Source organism: Aquarana catesbeiana, linkage group LG03 (genome assembly GCF_042186555.1).
Source record: "Aquarana catesbeiana isolate 2022-GZ linkage group LG03, ASM4218655v1, whole genome shotgun sequence".
In the NCBI taxonomy this organism is placed as follows: Eukaryota; Metazoa; Chordata; class Amphibia; order Anura; family Ranidae; genus Aquarana; species Aquarana catesbeiana.
In genome coordinates this window covers 311,842,434-311,860,144 of record NC_133326.1, presented here as the reverse complement: position 1 = coordinate 311,860,144, position 17,711 = coordinate 311,842,434, and the positions used below count along the sequence as shown (strand labels likewise).

Below are 17,711 nucleotides of genomic sequence, written 5' to 3'. Positions count from 1 at the left end.
CTATCTTCTTCTCCTCGGGCCGCTCCGCACCCATGGCATGGGGGGGAGGCTCCCGCTCTTCTCTTCTTCTCTTTTTCTCTTCTTCTCTTCTTCATTTTCTTCTCCGGGCCGCTCCGCAATCCATGCTGGCATGGAGGGAGGCTCCCGCTGTGTGACGGCGCTCCTCGTCTGACAGTTCTTAAATAACGGGGGGGCCACCCGGTGACCCCGCCCCCCTCTGACGCACGGTGACTTGACGGGACTTCCCTGTGACGTCACGGGGAATGCCACAGGGAAGTCCCGTCAAGTCACCGTGCGTCAGAGGGGGGCGGGGCCACCCGGTGACCCCGCCCCCCTCTGACGCACGGTGACTTGACGGGACTTCCCTGTGGCATTCCCCGTGACGTCACAGGGAAGTCCCGTCAAGTCACCGTGCGTCAGAGGGGGGCGGGGTCACCGGGTGGCCCCCCCCCGTTATTTAAGAACTGTCAGACGAGGAGCGCCGTCACACAGCGGGAGCCTCCCTCCATGCCAGCATGGATTGCGGAGCGGCCCGGAGAAGAAAATGAAGAAGAGAAGAAGAGAAAAAGAGAAGAAGAGAAGAGCGGGAGCCTCCCCCCCATGCCATGGGTGCGGAGCGGCCCGAGGAGAAGAAGATAGAAGACGCCGCGGAGGAGATGCTGGACGAGAACGCCGGAGGAAGAACCAGAAGAGCCAGAAGAACCAGAAGATGAAGGAAGATAGAAGAAAGAAGAAGCATTTAAATAAAGGAATTGTCAAAAACTGTCTCTTGTCATTTTTAACATTTTTGACACTTTTTTCGTGAAATGGTAGGGGTACTTATGTACCCCCTTACCATTTCACACAGGGGGGGGCCGGGATCTGGGGGTCACCTTGTTAAAGGGGGCTTCCAGATTCCGATAAGCCCCCCGCCCGCAGACCCCCACAACCACCGGCCAGGGTTGTGGGGATGAGGCCCTTGTCCTCATCAACATGGGGACAAGGTGTTTTGGGGGGCTACCCCAAAGCACCCTCCCAATGTTGAGGGCATGTGGCCTGGTACGGTTCAGGAGGGAGGTGGGGCCGCACTCTCGTCCCCCCCTCTTTTCCTGTGGCCTGCCAGGTTGCGTGCTCGGATAAGGGTCTGGTATGGATTTTTGGGGGGACCCCACGCCGTTTTTTTTTTTTTTTTTGGCGCGGGGTTCCCCTTAAAATCCATACCAGACCTGAAGGGTCTGGTATGGAATTTAGGGGGAACCCCACGTCATTTTTTTTTTTTTATTTTGGCCGGGGTTCCCCTTAATATCCATACCAGACCTGAAGGGCCTGGTATGGAATTTAGGAGGACTCCCACGTCATTTTTTTTTTTTAATTTTGGTTCGGGGTTCCCCTTTGGGGAATTCCCATGCCGTTTTTATCAATGAACTTCTATGTGTATTGTCGGCAATGCAATAGCCGCGGGTAGTTTTAAATGAGTTTTTTCCTTCAAAATGTCATTTTGCTGTCAGACTGTTCTAAACACAGGAAACATGCGCCCCTTTACAGGCATACTATAGACACCCCCCAGGTACGAAATTTAAAGGGATATTACACTTTTATTGTTTGACTTTAAGCATTATTAAAATCACTGCTCCTGAAAAAACGGCCGTTTTTAAAACTTTTTTTTGCATTGATCCATGTCCCCTGGGGCAGGACCCAGGTCCCCAAACACTTTTTATGACAATAACTTGCATATAAGCCTTTAAAATTAGCACTTTTGATTATTCATGTTCGTGTCCCATAGACTTTAACGGTGTTCGCATGTTCGAACGAACTTTTTTCCTGTTCGCATGTTCTGGTGCGAACCGAACAGGGGGGTGTTCGGCTCATCCCTAGTACCAAGTCCTGTTTGGAAATGAAATCAGCATCTCCATAAAGCTGGTCAGCAGAGGGAAGTATGAAGTGCTCTAGAATTTCCTGGTAGAAGGCTGCTCTAACTTTGGACTTGATAAAACACAGTGGACCAATACCAGCAGATGACATGGCTCCCCAAATTATCACTGACTGGAAAATGTTGCATTTTGTTTGGAAATCAAGGACCCAGACTCTGGAGGAAGAGTGGAGAGGTACAGAATCCAAGTTGCATGAGGTCCAGTGTGAAGTTTCCACAGTCAGTGATGATTTGGGGAGCCATGTCATCTGCTGGTGTTGGTCCACTGTGTTTTCTCAAGTCCAAAGTCAGCGCAGGCTTCTACCAGGGAATTCTAGAGCTCTTCATACTTTCCTCTACTGACCAGCTTTATGGGGATGCTGATTTAATTTTCCAGCAGGACTTGACACACGAGTAAATATAAGTGGTTGCTACGGGTTATTGCAATTTTCAGTGTATGTGTCCTTTATTAAATATGTTTGGTTGCATTATAGACTTTTCATTCTATTGTAACGCTACTAGCACACAGGTGTATTTAATTTATATAAAATAAACATATTCACGCTGGATCTTTCTGCCAGAAGCTGTAACAAATGCTCAGTCTGGTGCACATTCAAATGCATTCCTTCGTATGGCATTTAAAGGCGTATGCACGTAATTTCATTCTAGTGGCTAAAAAAGTAGAAATTAAATTGCGCTCATACGCACACCTTTATGCTTGTATATGGGCAAATTATGCTTCTTCTGAATGCAGGTTTGGGGCTTTTTTTCTAAAATATAAATCCAAATGCCACAATATGCAGACACACATTGGCTAATTTATTGCTGTGTTTAGTAAATTCAGTAAAATTTATTGCTGTGCTTCTAAAAGTGTTTTATTCTGTCTGTGTACATGAGGCTTTATAGTTTACACCTTACAATATAATAAAGCAGACATGTACTATTCCCATGCAGGGCAAAACAACAGGTTTGCTTTAATTTCCCTCCCCAGCAGCATAGCACATACTCATCTTTTCTTTGCTCCCCTGCCACTCTGTTTGGCCAGCGGGAAGGGAAGAAAATACCCAGCACTTCTGGGAATGAGGAAGTATGTGATTGAATTCACAGGCAATGAAGCACCTGTACCGTCACGCAGGAAGAGTCCATAGACCTGTGTAAGCTACAGCATGAGCATTGTAGCTTCTCCTAGGATGGCTTCCCCTGCTTCTAAAGTGGGAACAAAGGAAAGATGAGCATGTACTGCTGGTGCACAGGGACCTAAGGTTAAAGTGTTTGGAAATGCAAAAAAAAAAAAAAAAAAAAAAACAGAGCGGCCAAAAAACACCCTCTTCTCTGGTCCACCCCCCTGGTGCACCTAACCCTCCTCACTGTTGATTGTCTCTATAGGAAGACGCTTCCTATGGGGGCATTCTTGTGGGCTCACTCCCAAGCCACGCTGCCTTCATCTATAGGCACAGACAGAGGGGCTCAGCCCCCCCCCCACCCCATCCCTGACTTTGATAGATAGTGGTGAGAGCCAATGGCTTCTGCTGCCTCAGCAAAGCCTGTGAGACCAGGAAGGGAGGGGAGAGAGCTGCTGCAGATGGGCACAGCGCTGGATTGAATGAGCACTTAGGTAAGTATAAGGGGGGGGGGGGGGCAAGGGAGGATAGTACTATCTAGGAATGCATTAAAGAGGAGCTCCACTCTCCTCCCGAAAAATAAAAGTGAGCAGCTACAAATACTGATACAAATGCAAATACTACAAATGCTTCTGACTTTTAATATAAGGACGCTTACTTGGCCAGGGATCCAGCACTGTCCTCACGCGAGTCGATTCTTCAATGGGCTTTGGGTCCAGGCGCCAGCATTTTAACTAAGGAAAACTGTCAGTGAAGCCACAAGGCTGCCTGCTAGACACGTGCAATTCGTTTTGTTCCGAATTAGTTTTTTTAACAAATTTCGACAAGTTAATTAATTCGGAAATATCTGAATTAACAAAAACCCGTTTGACAAATTTTTCGTAACATAAGTAGATTCGAATATTCGAAAATTTGTAAATTTGTGAGTTTGAGAATTCGGAAATTCCAAATACGGAAAACCCGAAAATTTGAAAATCTGAATTAATAACTAACTAATAATAACTTAACTACTACTAACTATTAAATTACAGGTATTGGAATTTCCTTTCAAATTTGGCTGTTAGTGAACGTAACGAATACGAATTTATCAGAAGTTAGGAATTATCTGAAATAACGAACGCCGTATCTAAATGAATGGAACGTAACAAATGAATAATAATAGATAACAATAATAATAATAAAAACGTTTTATTATTATTATTATTTATTATTAATTTGTTCCATTTGTGTAGATGCGGCATTCGTTATTTCGGATAATTCATAACTTCGGAAAAAATTTGTATTTGTTATGTTCACTAACAGCCAAATTTGAAAGGAAATCCCAATACCTATAATTTAATAGTTATTAGTTAGTTATTCTTTTGAATATTCAGATTTTCTTTCTTATTTTTGGATTTTTGAATTTACGAATTTACGAATTGCGATCATAACAAATAACCCAACCCCCCCCCCCTGCAAAAAAAACCAATGAAACTAAAACAAACACATTTTTCAGCAGTGCACATGTCTACTGCCCGCTGCGCATGTATGAGCCATGCTGTGCTTTGTGAATGGTCCTCCGGTCTTCTGATTGATACCTGTGATGTGTCCCAGAAGGCTGCAGTGGAAGAAGGGGGGTGGCGAACTGTCAAAACCAGGTATTCGCTTCCCCAACCCAAAAAAAGTGGCAATTGTTAAAGAGGATGGGGGAAGAGGCAAACAAGTGGAACCTCCCCTTTTGGGTGAAGTTCTGCTTTAAGGTAAAAAATCTTTAAGGTTTACAAGTACTTAAACCTACTGATTTGCACTTTGCATGCTTTCATTTACTTTCAAGGAGAAATGTTTTGTGTATGAGATCAGTTTGCATTACTTCTGAGTTGCTTTTGTTTGCAATGTCATTTACTTTGGGGGAAAAAAAACAACAGAACGGGGCATGCTGCATTTAGTGGAAAACAAAGCAATTGCAGCAATAAATGTGTATATGCTGGTCCATGGTGGAAAAAGTTACACGTCAAATGCTGTGTTCCAAAAGCTTCACAAAAGCAGGGCAAAGGCAAAAAACAACTACCTATGTACATAAGCCCTAAGCAAAAATATGTGAAACTATTTTATATCTGAATAGCTTGAATAATTTGGGGAAGGAAGTAGCAGAAAATATTTTGTTAGCTGCCACAGAGTATATGTCGGAGGTTAAGATTCTAAGAAATGCATTAACGACGTGACGAATGACACAAATAACACAACACTCCTCTGAAGTCTGATTCATGCACACCTTTCTGAAAACTTACCAAGAGGATCTGCCTTTCCATCCTTGTCTGGGACTGTGAAGACCCCAACTATTTTATGTCCCTCTTTGCGCAAATTGTTATACACTTCTTGGCCAAATACGCTCTGACCAATGAGAGCTAGCCTTAGTTTATTCTGATAGTAGACCTGTAAAGAAAGCAAGACTGTTACCATCACGTTCAGGCAACAATAAGAGGGCCATACACTTTACTGCACAAGTTCTGTACAAACTCCTTTAGATTTATCAAAACCATGTAATCCGAGAACCCAAATAATCCAGTTCTAATCAGGCAGACTTTTGTATTACATGTTTGTTGGGTGTAAAGGAGATTGCACGATTTCTAATTTAAATGTGTATGGTCAACTTAAAATCATTCAGGGAACTGCAAATGCAATTTTGGAAATATTGCTGCAATGCAAAAATCACTTAAGCTTAATCAATTGAATTTAAAGGCAACCTATCACCCATAATATGAAAGTGTTGCTAAACCCAGGACCCTGTATTCACTATATCTGATCTCCCACAGTACACAAAGCATGGAAATGCAATTATTTTAGTAAATATAAACTGCTAAATACCTTTTCTCATCAGCAGTATATAGCAGTCTTGTGACCTCAATACAAGATTTTAGTAACGAGAACGGTATCATTAGCAGTAATCAGCATGGATTCATGAAGAATCGTTCTTGCCAAACCAATCTATTAACCTTCTATGAGGAGGTGAGCTGCCATCTAGATAAAGGAAGTAGACGTGGTGTATCTGGATTCTGCAAAAGCAGTTCCCCATAAACGTTTACTGTACAAAATAAGTTCCGTTGGCATGGACCATAGGGTGAGTACATGGATTGAAAACTGGCTACAAGGGCGTGTTCAGAGGGTGGTGATAAATGGGGAATACTCTGAATGGTCAGGGGTGGGAAGTGGGGTTCCCCAGGGTTCTGTGCTGGGACCAATCCTATTTAATTTGTTCATAAATGACCTGGAGGTTCATAAATGACCTACAGTTCAATCTCTGTATTTGTGGACAATACTAAGCTAAGCAGGTCAATAACTTCTCCGCAGGACGTGGAAACCTTGCAAAAAAATCTGAACAAATTAATGGGTGGGCATCTACATGGCAAATGAGGTTTAATTCAAATGAACATATGTGTGTCACCGGCGCAAAATGTTAAATAGGAAATACTTATATAGTGTTTAAACCTGTGAACCTTAAATACCTGAAAAATCGATTACTGCTATCAAAAAATATATAAAAAAAATCAGTTGCTGCAATCAAAAAGTTCACCAATGAGTGAAAAACTAAAACTAAAAATTGAATTTGTGTTGACTGTGCTACTCTAATTTAAATACACCACTCTCTTAAGAGTCATACCTGTGCAAAAAACATTACAAAAAATATATGCTTAAACCATATGTCTCATGCGATGGCACACAATTTTCTTACATCCTTATTATTCAAATAACCCTAAGTATATTTCAACATGAAATCAGTATAAAATGGATATTAAACATTTACAACCAAAATATCAAAACTATAATATCAAAATTCTTGTGCAATGTGCCAATCGATACAAGGATCTCCTTTGTGACTGTCCTTTATAGATATATTATTTGATGACGTTATTCATCCGTGATTCTTTGTGACACTTCCACCACTTTAGTGACAATACCACCACCCCATGGATTAGCCACTCACCAGATGCCAGTAAAAATGCACCTTTGGTTCATTTAGAAGGGATAACCACTCCACCTGCAACGTATTCCTTGTTGACCCCAATGTGCTATATGTGAACCATATCCATCCTCATAGAAAAACAGACAGCGATCATTACGCAATATGTAATAGCTGTTTATTTAAAATTAAGTTAAAAGGACTATACACTCACATTTTCTGGTGCTCATAAGCCGGCACCAAGCTGTTCCAGCAGTTTGTAATGGGTATAAAGATGGCGTTGTATAGTTCCCATGCCGGCGTGCGGTGCAAGCCTCGTTTTCACCCGGCCTGCGTTTCAAACCTCACTCACACCTGGCCAGAAATGGCGTAATGACGTAGTAAAATTTTCCCAGCAGCCTCCAAGCCTCCTGGAGGCTGCTGGGAAAATATGAACCTCTGGGGGAATCTAGGATGGAAAAGGACCTGGGGGTCCTAGTAGATGACAGGCTCAGCAATGGCATGCAATGCCAAGCTGCTGCAAGCAAAGCAAACAGAATATTGGCATGCATTAAATAGGGGACCAACTCCAGAGATAAAACAATAATTCTCCCACTGTACAAGACTCTGGTCCGGCCGCACCTGGAGTATGCTGTCCAGTTCTGGGCACCAGTCCTCAGGAAGGATGTACTGGAAATGGAGTGAGTACAAAGAAGGGCAACAAAGCTAATAAAGGGACTAGAGGATATTACTTATGAGGAAAGGTTGCGAGCACTCATCTTATTCATTTTTGCACTCCTTTTAGTCTGTATACAGGAGGTTTGTTTTACACCAACTATTTTGGTGCACCCTACAAAGTTCCGTTTTTATGTGAATTAGATCCCTGTATGTCATATACCAGTGATTGCTTTTTTATTCATAGTCACTCACTATTTATGTACAGAAGTTTATTTATTTATTTATATATATACTATACACATCCACTTGTATTGAAGGGTGTATTTTGGCATATATCACTTGTGGATTTTAGCACTTAGTGTGATATTAATTGGTATTCAGCAGTGTCACCGGAGAAGTGAGTGGAGAGGAGAAAGCCCTGTGGATTTGGAACAAACATTTGAAAGGCACAATGAGACCTACTTAAAGGAGAAGCATTTCCAAAGCTCTTTTGGCCCTACTTCTCCTGTAGGTCACAGGAGTGCACTTAGCTCTGCTTTTTTGTAACCCATATTCAGTTGACAGCGAGCCAAAGTCTGCTGTTGGCAGACGTCACTCAACCGGTCCAGGCTATGAAAGGATCGTGACTTTAATGGCGGGATCCACTCAGATGCCTGACTGGCATCTGGCTCAGGCTCTCAGCGCACCACTGAAAACCTGAGCCATCCGCTCCCGCCCTCTGCACAGCCCAGGGCTCCAGTGAGCACCTTAGGGGCAGAGCAGAGAGAACGGCTCTCTTCTCACTGAAGACCAAGAACTGAGCGATCAGCGGTCTTTGATCACTCAGTTCTCTGTTTGAGAGGTGCCAGGAGACTTGGTGAGTATTTTTGTTTGTTTTTCCTAAATCCCACACTTCAATTTTAAGAGGTCATACAGTCTGGTGAGTGCATTTTCACAAAAGGAAGTGTGGAGTTAAGTTTCCTTATGGCACATTGAATTGAAAGAGTGGGCAATTTGAATAAGAACTGAGTGGGGCACGACAATAAAAACTTTGACTATTAGGAGGAGCACTTTATTTCTAATTTTTGATAGTAAAAAATATAGTTTATATTGACAAATAGGAGGTATTGTGAGCACTATAAGCAGTTAATAGTGGTTATACACACTACATTTTGTAAATTGTGGATTTGGAATTGAACGCATTTGTTTATGTTTTAGAGCGCTGCACCTTTTTCTCTCACTTTTTTATATCCAGAACATATATTGATATAACAATTTATACGTAGGGGAATTGTAAACCATTTTCCTGGGCCCCTCTGTTATTTTTGGAAGATTCTGTATTTCTCACAGACCTTGAGAGAATATGAAGTTTCCAAAGAAACAGCCAGATATGATATACTCAAAGACTTCCAAAATTATGTTTATTTGTAATCTATGATAAGATTGGAAAATGCAAATACCACAATAGCCTAGCAACAAAATAATAACACCTGACAAGTTCCATGTGATTTCTTACCGGTGTAGTTATTTGATCTGAAACTAAACTAATCCTTGTCTAGTACACAGACAAGAACATTTATGAACCCAAAAATACAGTATGTGAAATGAACTTGCATATATAAACGGCTGAGGTGTACTGTATGCTGGATTAAGATATTTCATTAAGGTTAAGCATTTAGTGACACTTGGTGTTGATTTACTAAAATTGGACAGTGCAAAATATGGTGCAGTGCATAGAAACCAACTTCCAGTTTTTTTGTCAAAGCTTAACCGCTTCCCGACCACCCGCCGCAGTATAAGGTGGCTGGATAGCGCAAATCGCCGTAGGTGTATGTCGGTCCGTGCATGTGATATAGTGGGTGCGCCCACGGTCCGCCGGTGATCCATGATCGCGGTATACAGAGGCAGAATGGGGATCTTCCTATGTAAACAAGGCGGATCCCCGTTCTGACAGGGGCCATGATGGAGATCTGCTCATCCCAGTCATCGGGAACAGTGATCTCTGTGGTGTTCCAGGCAGTCCATCCCCCCTACAGTTAGAACATACCCAGGGAACACAGTTAACCCCTTGATCGCCCCCTAGTGTTAACCTCTTCCCTGCCAGTGTAATTTATACATTGATCAGTGCATTTTTATAGCATTGATCAATGTAATAATGTCACTGCCCCAAAAAGTGTAATTTGGGGTCAGATTTGTCCACCGCAATATCGCAGTCCCGCTAAAAATCATAGATCGCACCGTTACCAGTAAAAAAAAACAATGAAAAAAAAAATAAAAGTCCCTAAATCTATCCCATAGTTTGTAGATGTGATAACTTTTGCGCAAACCAATCAATATACGCCTATTGCGATTTTTTTTACCAAAAATATGTAGAAGAATATATATCGGCCTAAACTGATGAATACATTTGTTTCTATAATATATTTTTTTGGATAGGTGTTATAGCAGAAAGTAAAAAAAATGTTTTTTCTTCTTCAAAATTGTCACTTTTTTTTTTGTTTATAGCACAAAAAATAAAAACCGCAGAGGTGATCAAATACCACCAAAAGAAAGCTCTATTTGTGGGTAAAAAGAATGTCAATTTTGTTTGGGTACAGTGTCGCACGACCGCGCAATTGCCAGTTAAAGCAACGCAGTGCCGAATCGCAAAAAATGGCCTGGTCAGGAAGTGGGTAAATCCTTCCGGGGCTAAAGTGGTTCATTGAACAAGCTGAAGTTAGAAGCTGATTGGCTACCATGCACAGCTGCACCAGATTTTGCACTCTCCAGTTTTAGTAAATCAACCCCTTTAAGTCTGATAAGCAACAAATCAGAAATATTCTTCCACTCTATACTTGTATTTTTCCACTCCAGGTTGGAATACAGTTGGCTGTTGTCAGGCAATAAAGGACAACTGTCATGAGAAAACGTGGAGGCTGCCATTGCCTATTTCTCCTTCTGAAATGCTACTTGTGTAATTGTCATGCTCAATCTCTTCCAAACTTTGAGCAGTGACCTAGAACAAGTATGCAGATATAGTCTTCTGACATCCCCGATCTGCCTATGTGCTTCAAGCCTCTCATTTCAAAAGTACTGAGAACAAAGGTCAGCATAATTTGTCTGTTTGCATTTAGCATCTGTGATAGCAAACTGGGAAAACTAACTGGTTCTCTTAATGAAACACTCTGATACCTCTGGAACATTCCCCTGCAGTTTCGGTACACCATCAACCAAAAAAATCAGTATTGTTACAGCCCAATTCTGGGCATAACAAAGTAAACCTGTTTGTAAAAGCTCATTTTTATTCATGGCTGAAAAAAAAAATGCCCTGCAGTTCACATCAAATGTGGCTTTGAAACAGTGCTACTGTGTACGATTTCAAAGCCACCGGTCAGTGCGATTTCATGTGCAGCTTGCCAAAATCTGTGCAATTTCATGTACAGATGTCAATGCAAGTTGCACATGAAATTGCCAAAAATAGTGCAGGAACCTTTTCAAATTGGTACAAGTCGGAGTCGCACAGATTTGAACTGTTCCATTGGCACAAATAGGGTGCGACTTGTCATGCGATTTTAAACTGTCTAAACGAGTCTTTTAAAAATATCAGTACTCCCCGCTGCCGCCACCAATTGTGGAAGAGAGTTTCACATCTGTCAAGTCACACCGGTGTGAATGGGGGCTAAAGCCTCGTACACACGATCTGATTTTCCGACGGGAATTGTGTGATGACAGGCTGTGTGCGGAAAATCCGACCGTTTGTACACTCCATCGGACAATTGTTGTTGGATTTTCTGTGGACACATGTTGGATGGCAGGCTTTAAAATTTTCTGCGGACAAATGTCTGTTGTCGGATTTCCCGTGCGTTTGTACACGAGTCCATCGGACAAAATGTCCAAAGTACAAACATGCATGCTCGGAAGCAAGGACGAGTCAGAAGCAGTCGGTCTTGAAAACTAGCGTTCATAATGGGAGAATTAACATTTGTGACGTGGCAAATTATGAAATCTCAAAATGCAGTGCACATTCTCTTCTTCTTTAATGGGATAATAATGAAGCTGCTTTGCTGGTGATACTGATGGAGTTATGGCAAATTGGAGTTAAACAAATTTTCAAAGGCTTTTTTTTCTATTGATATCAAGAATAATATTATTATGCTTGTTTTTTTTGTGGTGCAAGTTATCACAACACCATTATCCCTTAGTTTTTAAGATCAAAGATACAACTATGTTGGTGTCCCTTGTCAATTTTACATTGTATTTTTTTTTAATGTAACTGCCTTCTCCCAAACTGTCATTTGAAGTAAAACACATAGCCAAGTATTATTCTACACAATTTTTTTATTGTGCATTAAAAAAGGAAAACAAATAAAATTAGACATGCTATCTGCCAATAGAACCTAACCAAAAAGTGCATTTTATGCATCCAAAAATCTAGAAAATATACCAAATCAAATCATTATTCAACCAAAAAATAAAATAAAAGCCTCATGCATGTGTTCTGCTTCTTAATATAGGGGGTCAACAATGACAAGATTTGTTGAAAGCAGGGGTCCTTCATCTGGAGATAATTGCGAAAATCATCTGGATTATTCTCCTGGAGCTCTCACAGCAAAGGCATATGACATAATTAGTCACGATTAATAAAGCAACCAATTTTTGGTCCAAGAAATCCTCCTCCTCCTGTTCCTGGACTGGACTTGGGTCAAAGCAATAACTCCAAGGCCAATAACAAATAACACATTATCTCCTCTGATTCAGCAACATGGCTGGTTGACGAACGGCCATTCAGAAACGAACCGCAAAGCACAAAATGAAAAGCGCGAAATGAAAAGCACAAATCAACACTCACCAAACTTCTACTTACACAAAATTAGCAGAAGGAGCCCAAGTGGTGGCTCTAAAGAGCCGAAAACCTACATAGTACGTCACTACGTTTGTGTTTGTTGGCCGACAATTGTGTGCCGTTTGTATGCAAGACAAGTTCCTGGCCAACGCCCTTTGAACAAAAGTCTGAGGTTTTGTCTGCGGAAAAAACGATCGTGTGTATGAGGTTTTAGGCCTCATTTAGATGGATAAAAGTAAAAAAAAAAATCTTTAACTGAACTGACTTTTTTTTTTTTGCAGATTGTTTTTTCCCCAAGCTTAGCAACTCTAAAGTAACAGGGACATCTACACTGACCACCAATGTAATCAGATGTAGATGTACAGGAGAGGAGTGTGGAGGGTATGACAGTGAGCAGTATGTACAGGAGAGGAGTGTGGAGGGTATGAAGGGTGGGCAGCATGTACAGGAGAGAACTGTGAAGGGTATGATGGGGTGGTATGTACGGGAAAGAAGTGTGGAGGGTATGACAGTGAGCAGTATGTACAGGAGAGAAGTGTGGAGGGTATGACAGTGAGCAGTATGTACAGGAGAGAAGTGTGGAGGGTATGACAGTGGGCGTTATGTACAGTAGAGGAGTGTGGAGGGTATGACGGTGGGAGGTATGTACAGGAGAGGAGTGTGGAGGGTATGACAGTGGGCGGTATGTACAGGAGAGGAGTGTGGAGGGTATGACAGTGAGCAGTATGTACAGGAGAGAAGTGTGGAGGGTATGACAGTGAGCAGTATGTACAGGAGAGGAGTGTGGAGGGTATGACAGTGAGCAGTATGTACAGGAGAGAAGTGTGGAGGGTATGACAGTGGGCAGTATGTACAGGAGAGAAGTGTGGAGGGTATGACAGTGGGCAGTATATACAGGAGAGAAGTGTGAAGGATATGACAGTGGGCGGTATGTACAGGAGAGGAGCGTAGAGGATATGAAAGTGGGAGGTATGTACAGGAGAGAAGTGTGGAGGGTATGACAGTGAGCAGTATGTACAGGAGAGAAGTATGGAGGGTATGACAGTGGGCAGTATGTACAGGAGAGGAGTGTGGAGGATAGGACAGTGGGCGGTATGTACAGGAGAGAAGTGTGGAGGGTATGACAGTGGGAAGTATGTACAGGAGAGAAGTGTGGAGGGTATGACAGTGGGCAGTATGTACAGGAGTGAAGTGTGGAGGGTATGACAGTGGGAAGTATGTACAGGAGAGAAGTGTGGAGGGTATGACAGTGGGCAGTATGTACAGGAGTGAAGTGTGGAGGGTATGACAGTGGGCGGTATGTACAGGAGAGGAGCGTGGAGGATATGACAGTGGGAGGTATGTACAGGAGAGAAGAAGTGTGGAGGGTATGACAGTGGGAGGTATGTACAGGAGAGGAGTGTGGAGGGTATAATGGTAGTTGAGGGGCAGTAAAACCCTTTAGCGGCTGGGCGAGTATACATGTGGCAGTCGTAAAGGTTTGCTTTGCTTTCGGGTGAATAGGGCCACTCTGCAACTGCACTAGTGTTTGGATAAATCAGGCACTGAGAAGGCGAAACATTGCCTCTTCACAGCCTGTCAAATGCTCTCTGAAGAGAGATCCAAAAACAGATCACTTTTCAGAGAGCACTGCTAGCGTGACAGAGCCTCAGGGGGTGATAAGCACTGCTCTCTGTCTTAAAGGGCTCATTCACACTAGTGCTGGTGTCTGAAGAACAATATGTGTTTGGATCTCTCTTTGGATGGAATTGTATCGCCACCACACTTCCTGCTTGATCCCTATGGTTGCAGAGCAGCATTCACTTGAACGGCTCATTTTTCAGGCACTAAACCTGCTGAAAGCGGCAGGGGCTATAATTCTTACCATGGCCATGAAAGCAAAACATTGCGGCGGCAGCAAGCATACACCCTGGTTGGAGGCTGGGGGGGGGGGGTAAAAGTGTGACTCAAACACAGAGTTTTACTGCCCCCCCCCCCCCTCCCCCAACCACTAGTGTGAATGAGCCTCAATTCACTGCAGGGGAAACTGGACAGTGGCATGCACAGAGCAATGCATCAGCACTAGTTTAACACCCATTTGTGTATATAATCTCCTAACAAAAATTAATCCTGCTCTCAATTTCCCCCACCCTCCCAGCCACCTTAACACCCTTTGCTGAGTCCCTCACACACACAAAAAAAAACCAAACAACTTACTATGCAGCATGCACTCATATTCCTTGCACAGTAATCAACATAAAAGCCGGTAACATGGAGCTTCTGCCTCCACCTCCGAGACCCTCTTGCAGCCAGTCAGGACAATGGCAAGATGGAGGCAAGGAGATCAGCAACAAGGACATGGGAAAAAGTTTTTGCCCGGAGTTCTGCTTTAATTATGCCTGACCTCTATGTGCTATGTTGTGTGTTACATAATTCTGACAATGACAGTGTTTATTTTTTCAACAGTTGTCCATTGCTGTGTAGTTTGTAACTATGAAATAATGAAACTATGTACTGTAACTAATGAAGCTGTTCTTCAAGGTAGACTTATGGCCCATACACACAATCCGGAAATCGGAGGACAGATCGTCCATTTTTTTTTTTGCATGCTAGTCGCATATTGAAAAGAGGTTACTAAAGTGACGAAAATTCTCGTACGACAGAATAAAAAAATCGGAAGTGATGTCATGTGTTGTAATTTATTTCTATTGTATTTTTGGACGACAACTGTACTGACTAAATGAAAATCGTACGATCTGGTATCATACGAGAAAAATTTTCGTGTTTGTCCGATCAAATAATATCGGATGAATTGTCATGATCGGCTCTCGAAAGCTCTGCTTTAACGATACAATTATTGTACGATCGATTTGAAAGCGGTATTTTTCGCCCGATTTTCGGATCGTGTGTACGGGCCATTAGGCTCCATGCACACTAGCGTTTTTCATGAGCTCAAAAAAAAAAAAAAATGATGGATGAAAAATGCTGATAATAGCAATTTTTGTGCCAGCTTCTAGTAGCTTTTAAAAACAGTTAGAAGCTTTTGGGAGCATTAGCATTTTTTTGCAGTACATGAAGAAAAAAAAAAAGCTCAGAAAAAGCTGCTAGTAGCATTTTAGGAGCATTTAGAAGCAGTTGGGAGCATTCAGCATTTTTTCTGCTGGAAAAACACTAAAAAAACTCTACAAAAACATTTTTTTTCTGCTCCTAGATGCTGAAGCTCAAAAAATGCAAATAGCCTAAAGTAGTGTGCATGGACACATAGGATAACACTATTTAGCTACTGGGGGGCAGAAAAAAATGTTTATAACAGCTTCTAGGAGCTTAAAAAAACGCTGGTATGCATGGAGCCTTATGTTGGCCACACACTTTTATGAAAAATCGTCCGAAATTCGGTCATTTAGACAGTTTGTCTGTTTTTCAGCCAGTTAATGGGCACAAAATCAATAATCGTTGGGACGTTTTTGAGCCGAAAAAATGAAGGACAAGTTTGGAAACTTTCTGCCAAATGAACGATAAATTGAAAGGTTAATGTGTTTTCCGTCCGAACAGTTTGCACTAGGTATATGTAAAAAATGAACAAAAAATGGATTCATTTATGTCCACTGAACGATTTATCAGTCATTACATGATGGCACTGTTGTTTGCTTTCACGGCCGAATATTAGATTTTCAAAAATGGGTTCGGCCGATTTTTCGTATAGTGTATGGCCAGCATTAGGCTGGCCGTAGATAATTCTTTTTTTTTTTCAATCAGCCAGAGGGCTGATTGAAAAATAAACTAATACCCTCATCCACACAAGCAAGGTAGATGGAGGAATGCTCCCTGCTATGCTACCCTGTTTCCCCGAAAATAAGACCTAACGTGATTGTCAGTGATGGCTGCAATATAAGCCCTACCCCCCAAATAAGCCCTACCCCGTTTCCCCGAAAATAAGCCCTACCCTGAAAATAAGACCTACAAGGACTTTAACTAGGGCTTATTTGGGGGGTAGGGCTTATATTGCAGCCATCACCGACAATCACGCTAGGTCTTATTTTGGGGGAAACAGGGTATTGTATTCTGATGGTGGGGACTCCTCTGCTGCTGCCAGAATACACTGATCAGTCCTGTAGCCTATTTGCTGCAGTTGCTGATCAAATTAAAGTTTTCCAACATTCCCATTCAACAGAAGTCGATTGTTAAATCGACTTCTGTTAAACGAGAATGAACATAGATGGATCGAAATTTGGGCAGTCACTGCTGAACCGGCTGCATTTCGATCCATCTATGACCAACTTTAGACAAAGAGATCTATTTATGTATAATGTGTTGTTTTCCTGTCTCAAGCATTTGCTCAGTTGTCATGCCCAATTAATATATTTCCTATGACTGTCAGCTCCATCTAGTGGTGATAATGTGGCATTTTCTTGATTAAGGTATTTTAAGAAAATACTGCATTGTGTGGCCACTATAAGTAGCTGCAGAACGTAGGAAATAGACCCATTAGACACATTTTGAGATCATTCATGGCAGCTGAATGAATGCTTGAGACACTGCACAGCAATTTTTTTTTTTTATAAATAGGCCAAAAAGTGTATATATTCTTTTTTACTTTAATAAAAATGATTTTTTAAGTTTATGTGTGTCTTACTCTGTGTATATATTCTTTTTTACTTTAATAAAAATGATTTTTTAAGTTCATGTGTGTCTTACTCTGTGTATATATTCTTTTTTACTTTAATAAAAATTATTCTTTAAGTGTATGTGTGTCTTTGAGGTCTCTTGATGATAGAATAGTAATTAAGGGGGATTTTGTGGGTACAAAGATTATGACGTGTGTATAGATTATATTACTTTTAGACCATTTTCACACTGGGGTGGTTTTCAGGCGCTTTAGTGCTGGAAATAGCCTCTGCTAAGCGCCTGAAAACCTTTAGGGGTGTTTAAGGGGTGCTTTTCAGCCGCTAGCGGGGCTCTTTCAACCCCAAAGAAGGGGTTAAAAGACTCCCAATGGGCACTTCCTTTAGCACTGGAAATAGCCTCTGCTAAGTGCCTGAAAACCGCCTCCCATTCATTCAAGTGTGACTTTTCACACTCGGGCGGTGCGCTTGCGGGACGTTCCGAAAAGTCCTGCAAGCAGCATTTTTAGGGCGGTTTGGAAGCGCTGTATTTAGGGCTACCTAAACATCCTGCCTATTGGGATTTTGTAACCCCTTCTTTGGGGTTAAAAGAGCCCGCTAGCGGCCAAAAAGCGCCACTTAAACACCCCTAAATGTGCGCTTTAGCATTACGCGGCCAAGGCTCCAGTGTGAAAGGTATCTTAGGCTAAGATTCCACTAGTATGCC

General features: G+C 42.0%; 1 protein-coding gene across 1 annotated transcript in view; it reads right to left on the bottom strand.

Annotated features, from left to right (window-relative positions):
- The window catches only part of ALDH1L2 (aldehyde dehydrogenase 1 family member L2), a 101,381-nt gene that overhangs the window by 75,204 nt on the left and 8,466 nt on the right, over positions 1-17,711 (bottom strand). Inside the window, exon 2 of the mRNA XM_073620283.1 lies at positions 5,277-5,421. Coding sequence (XP_073476384.1) covers positions 5,277-5,421 — 145 coding nt within the window. The remainder of the gene's footprint in view (positions 1-5,276; positions 5,422-17,711) is intronic.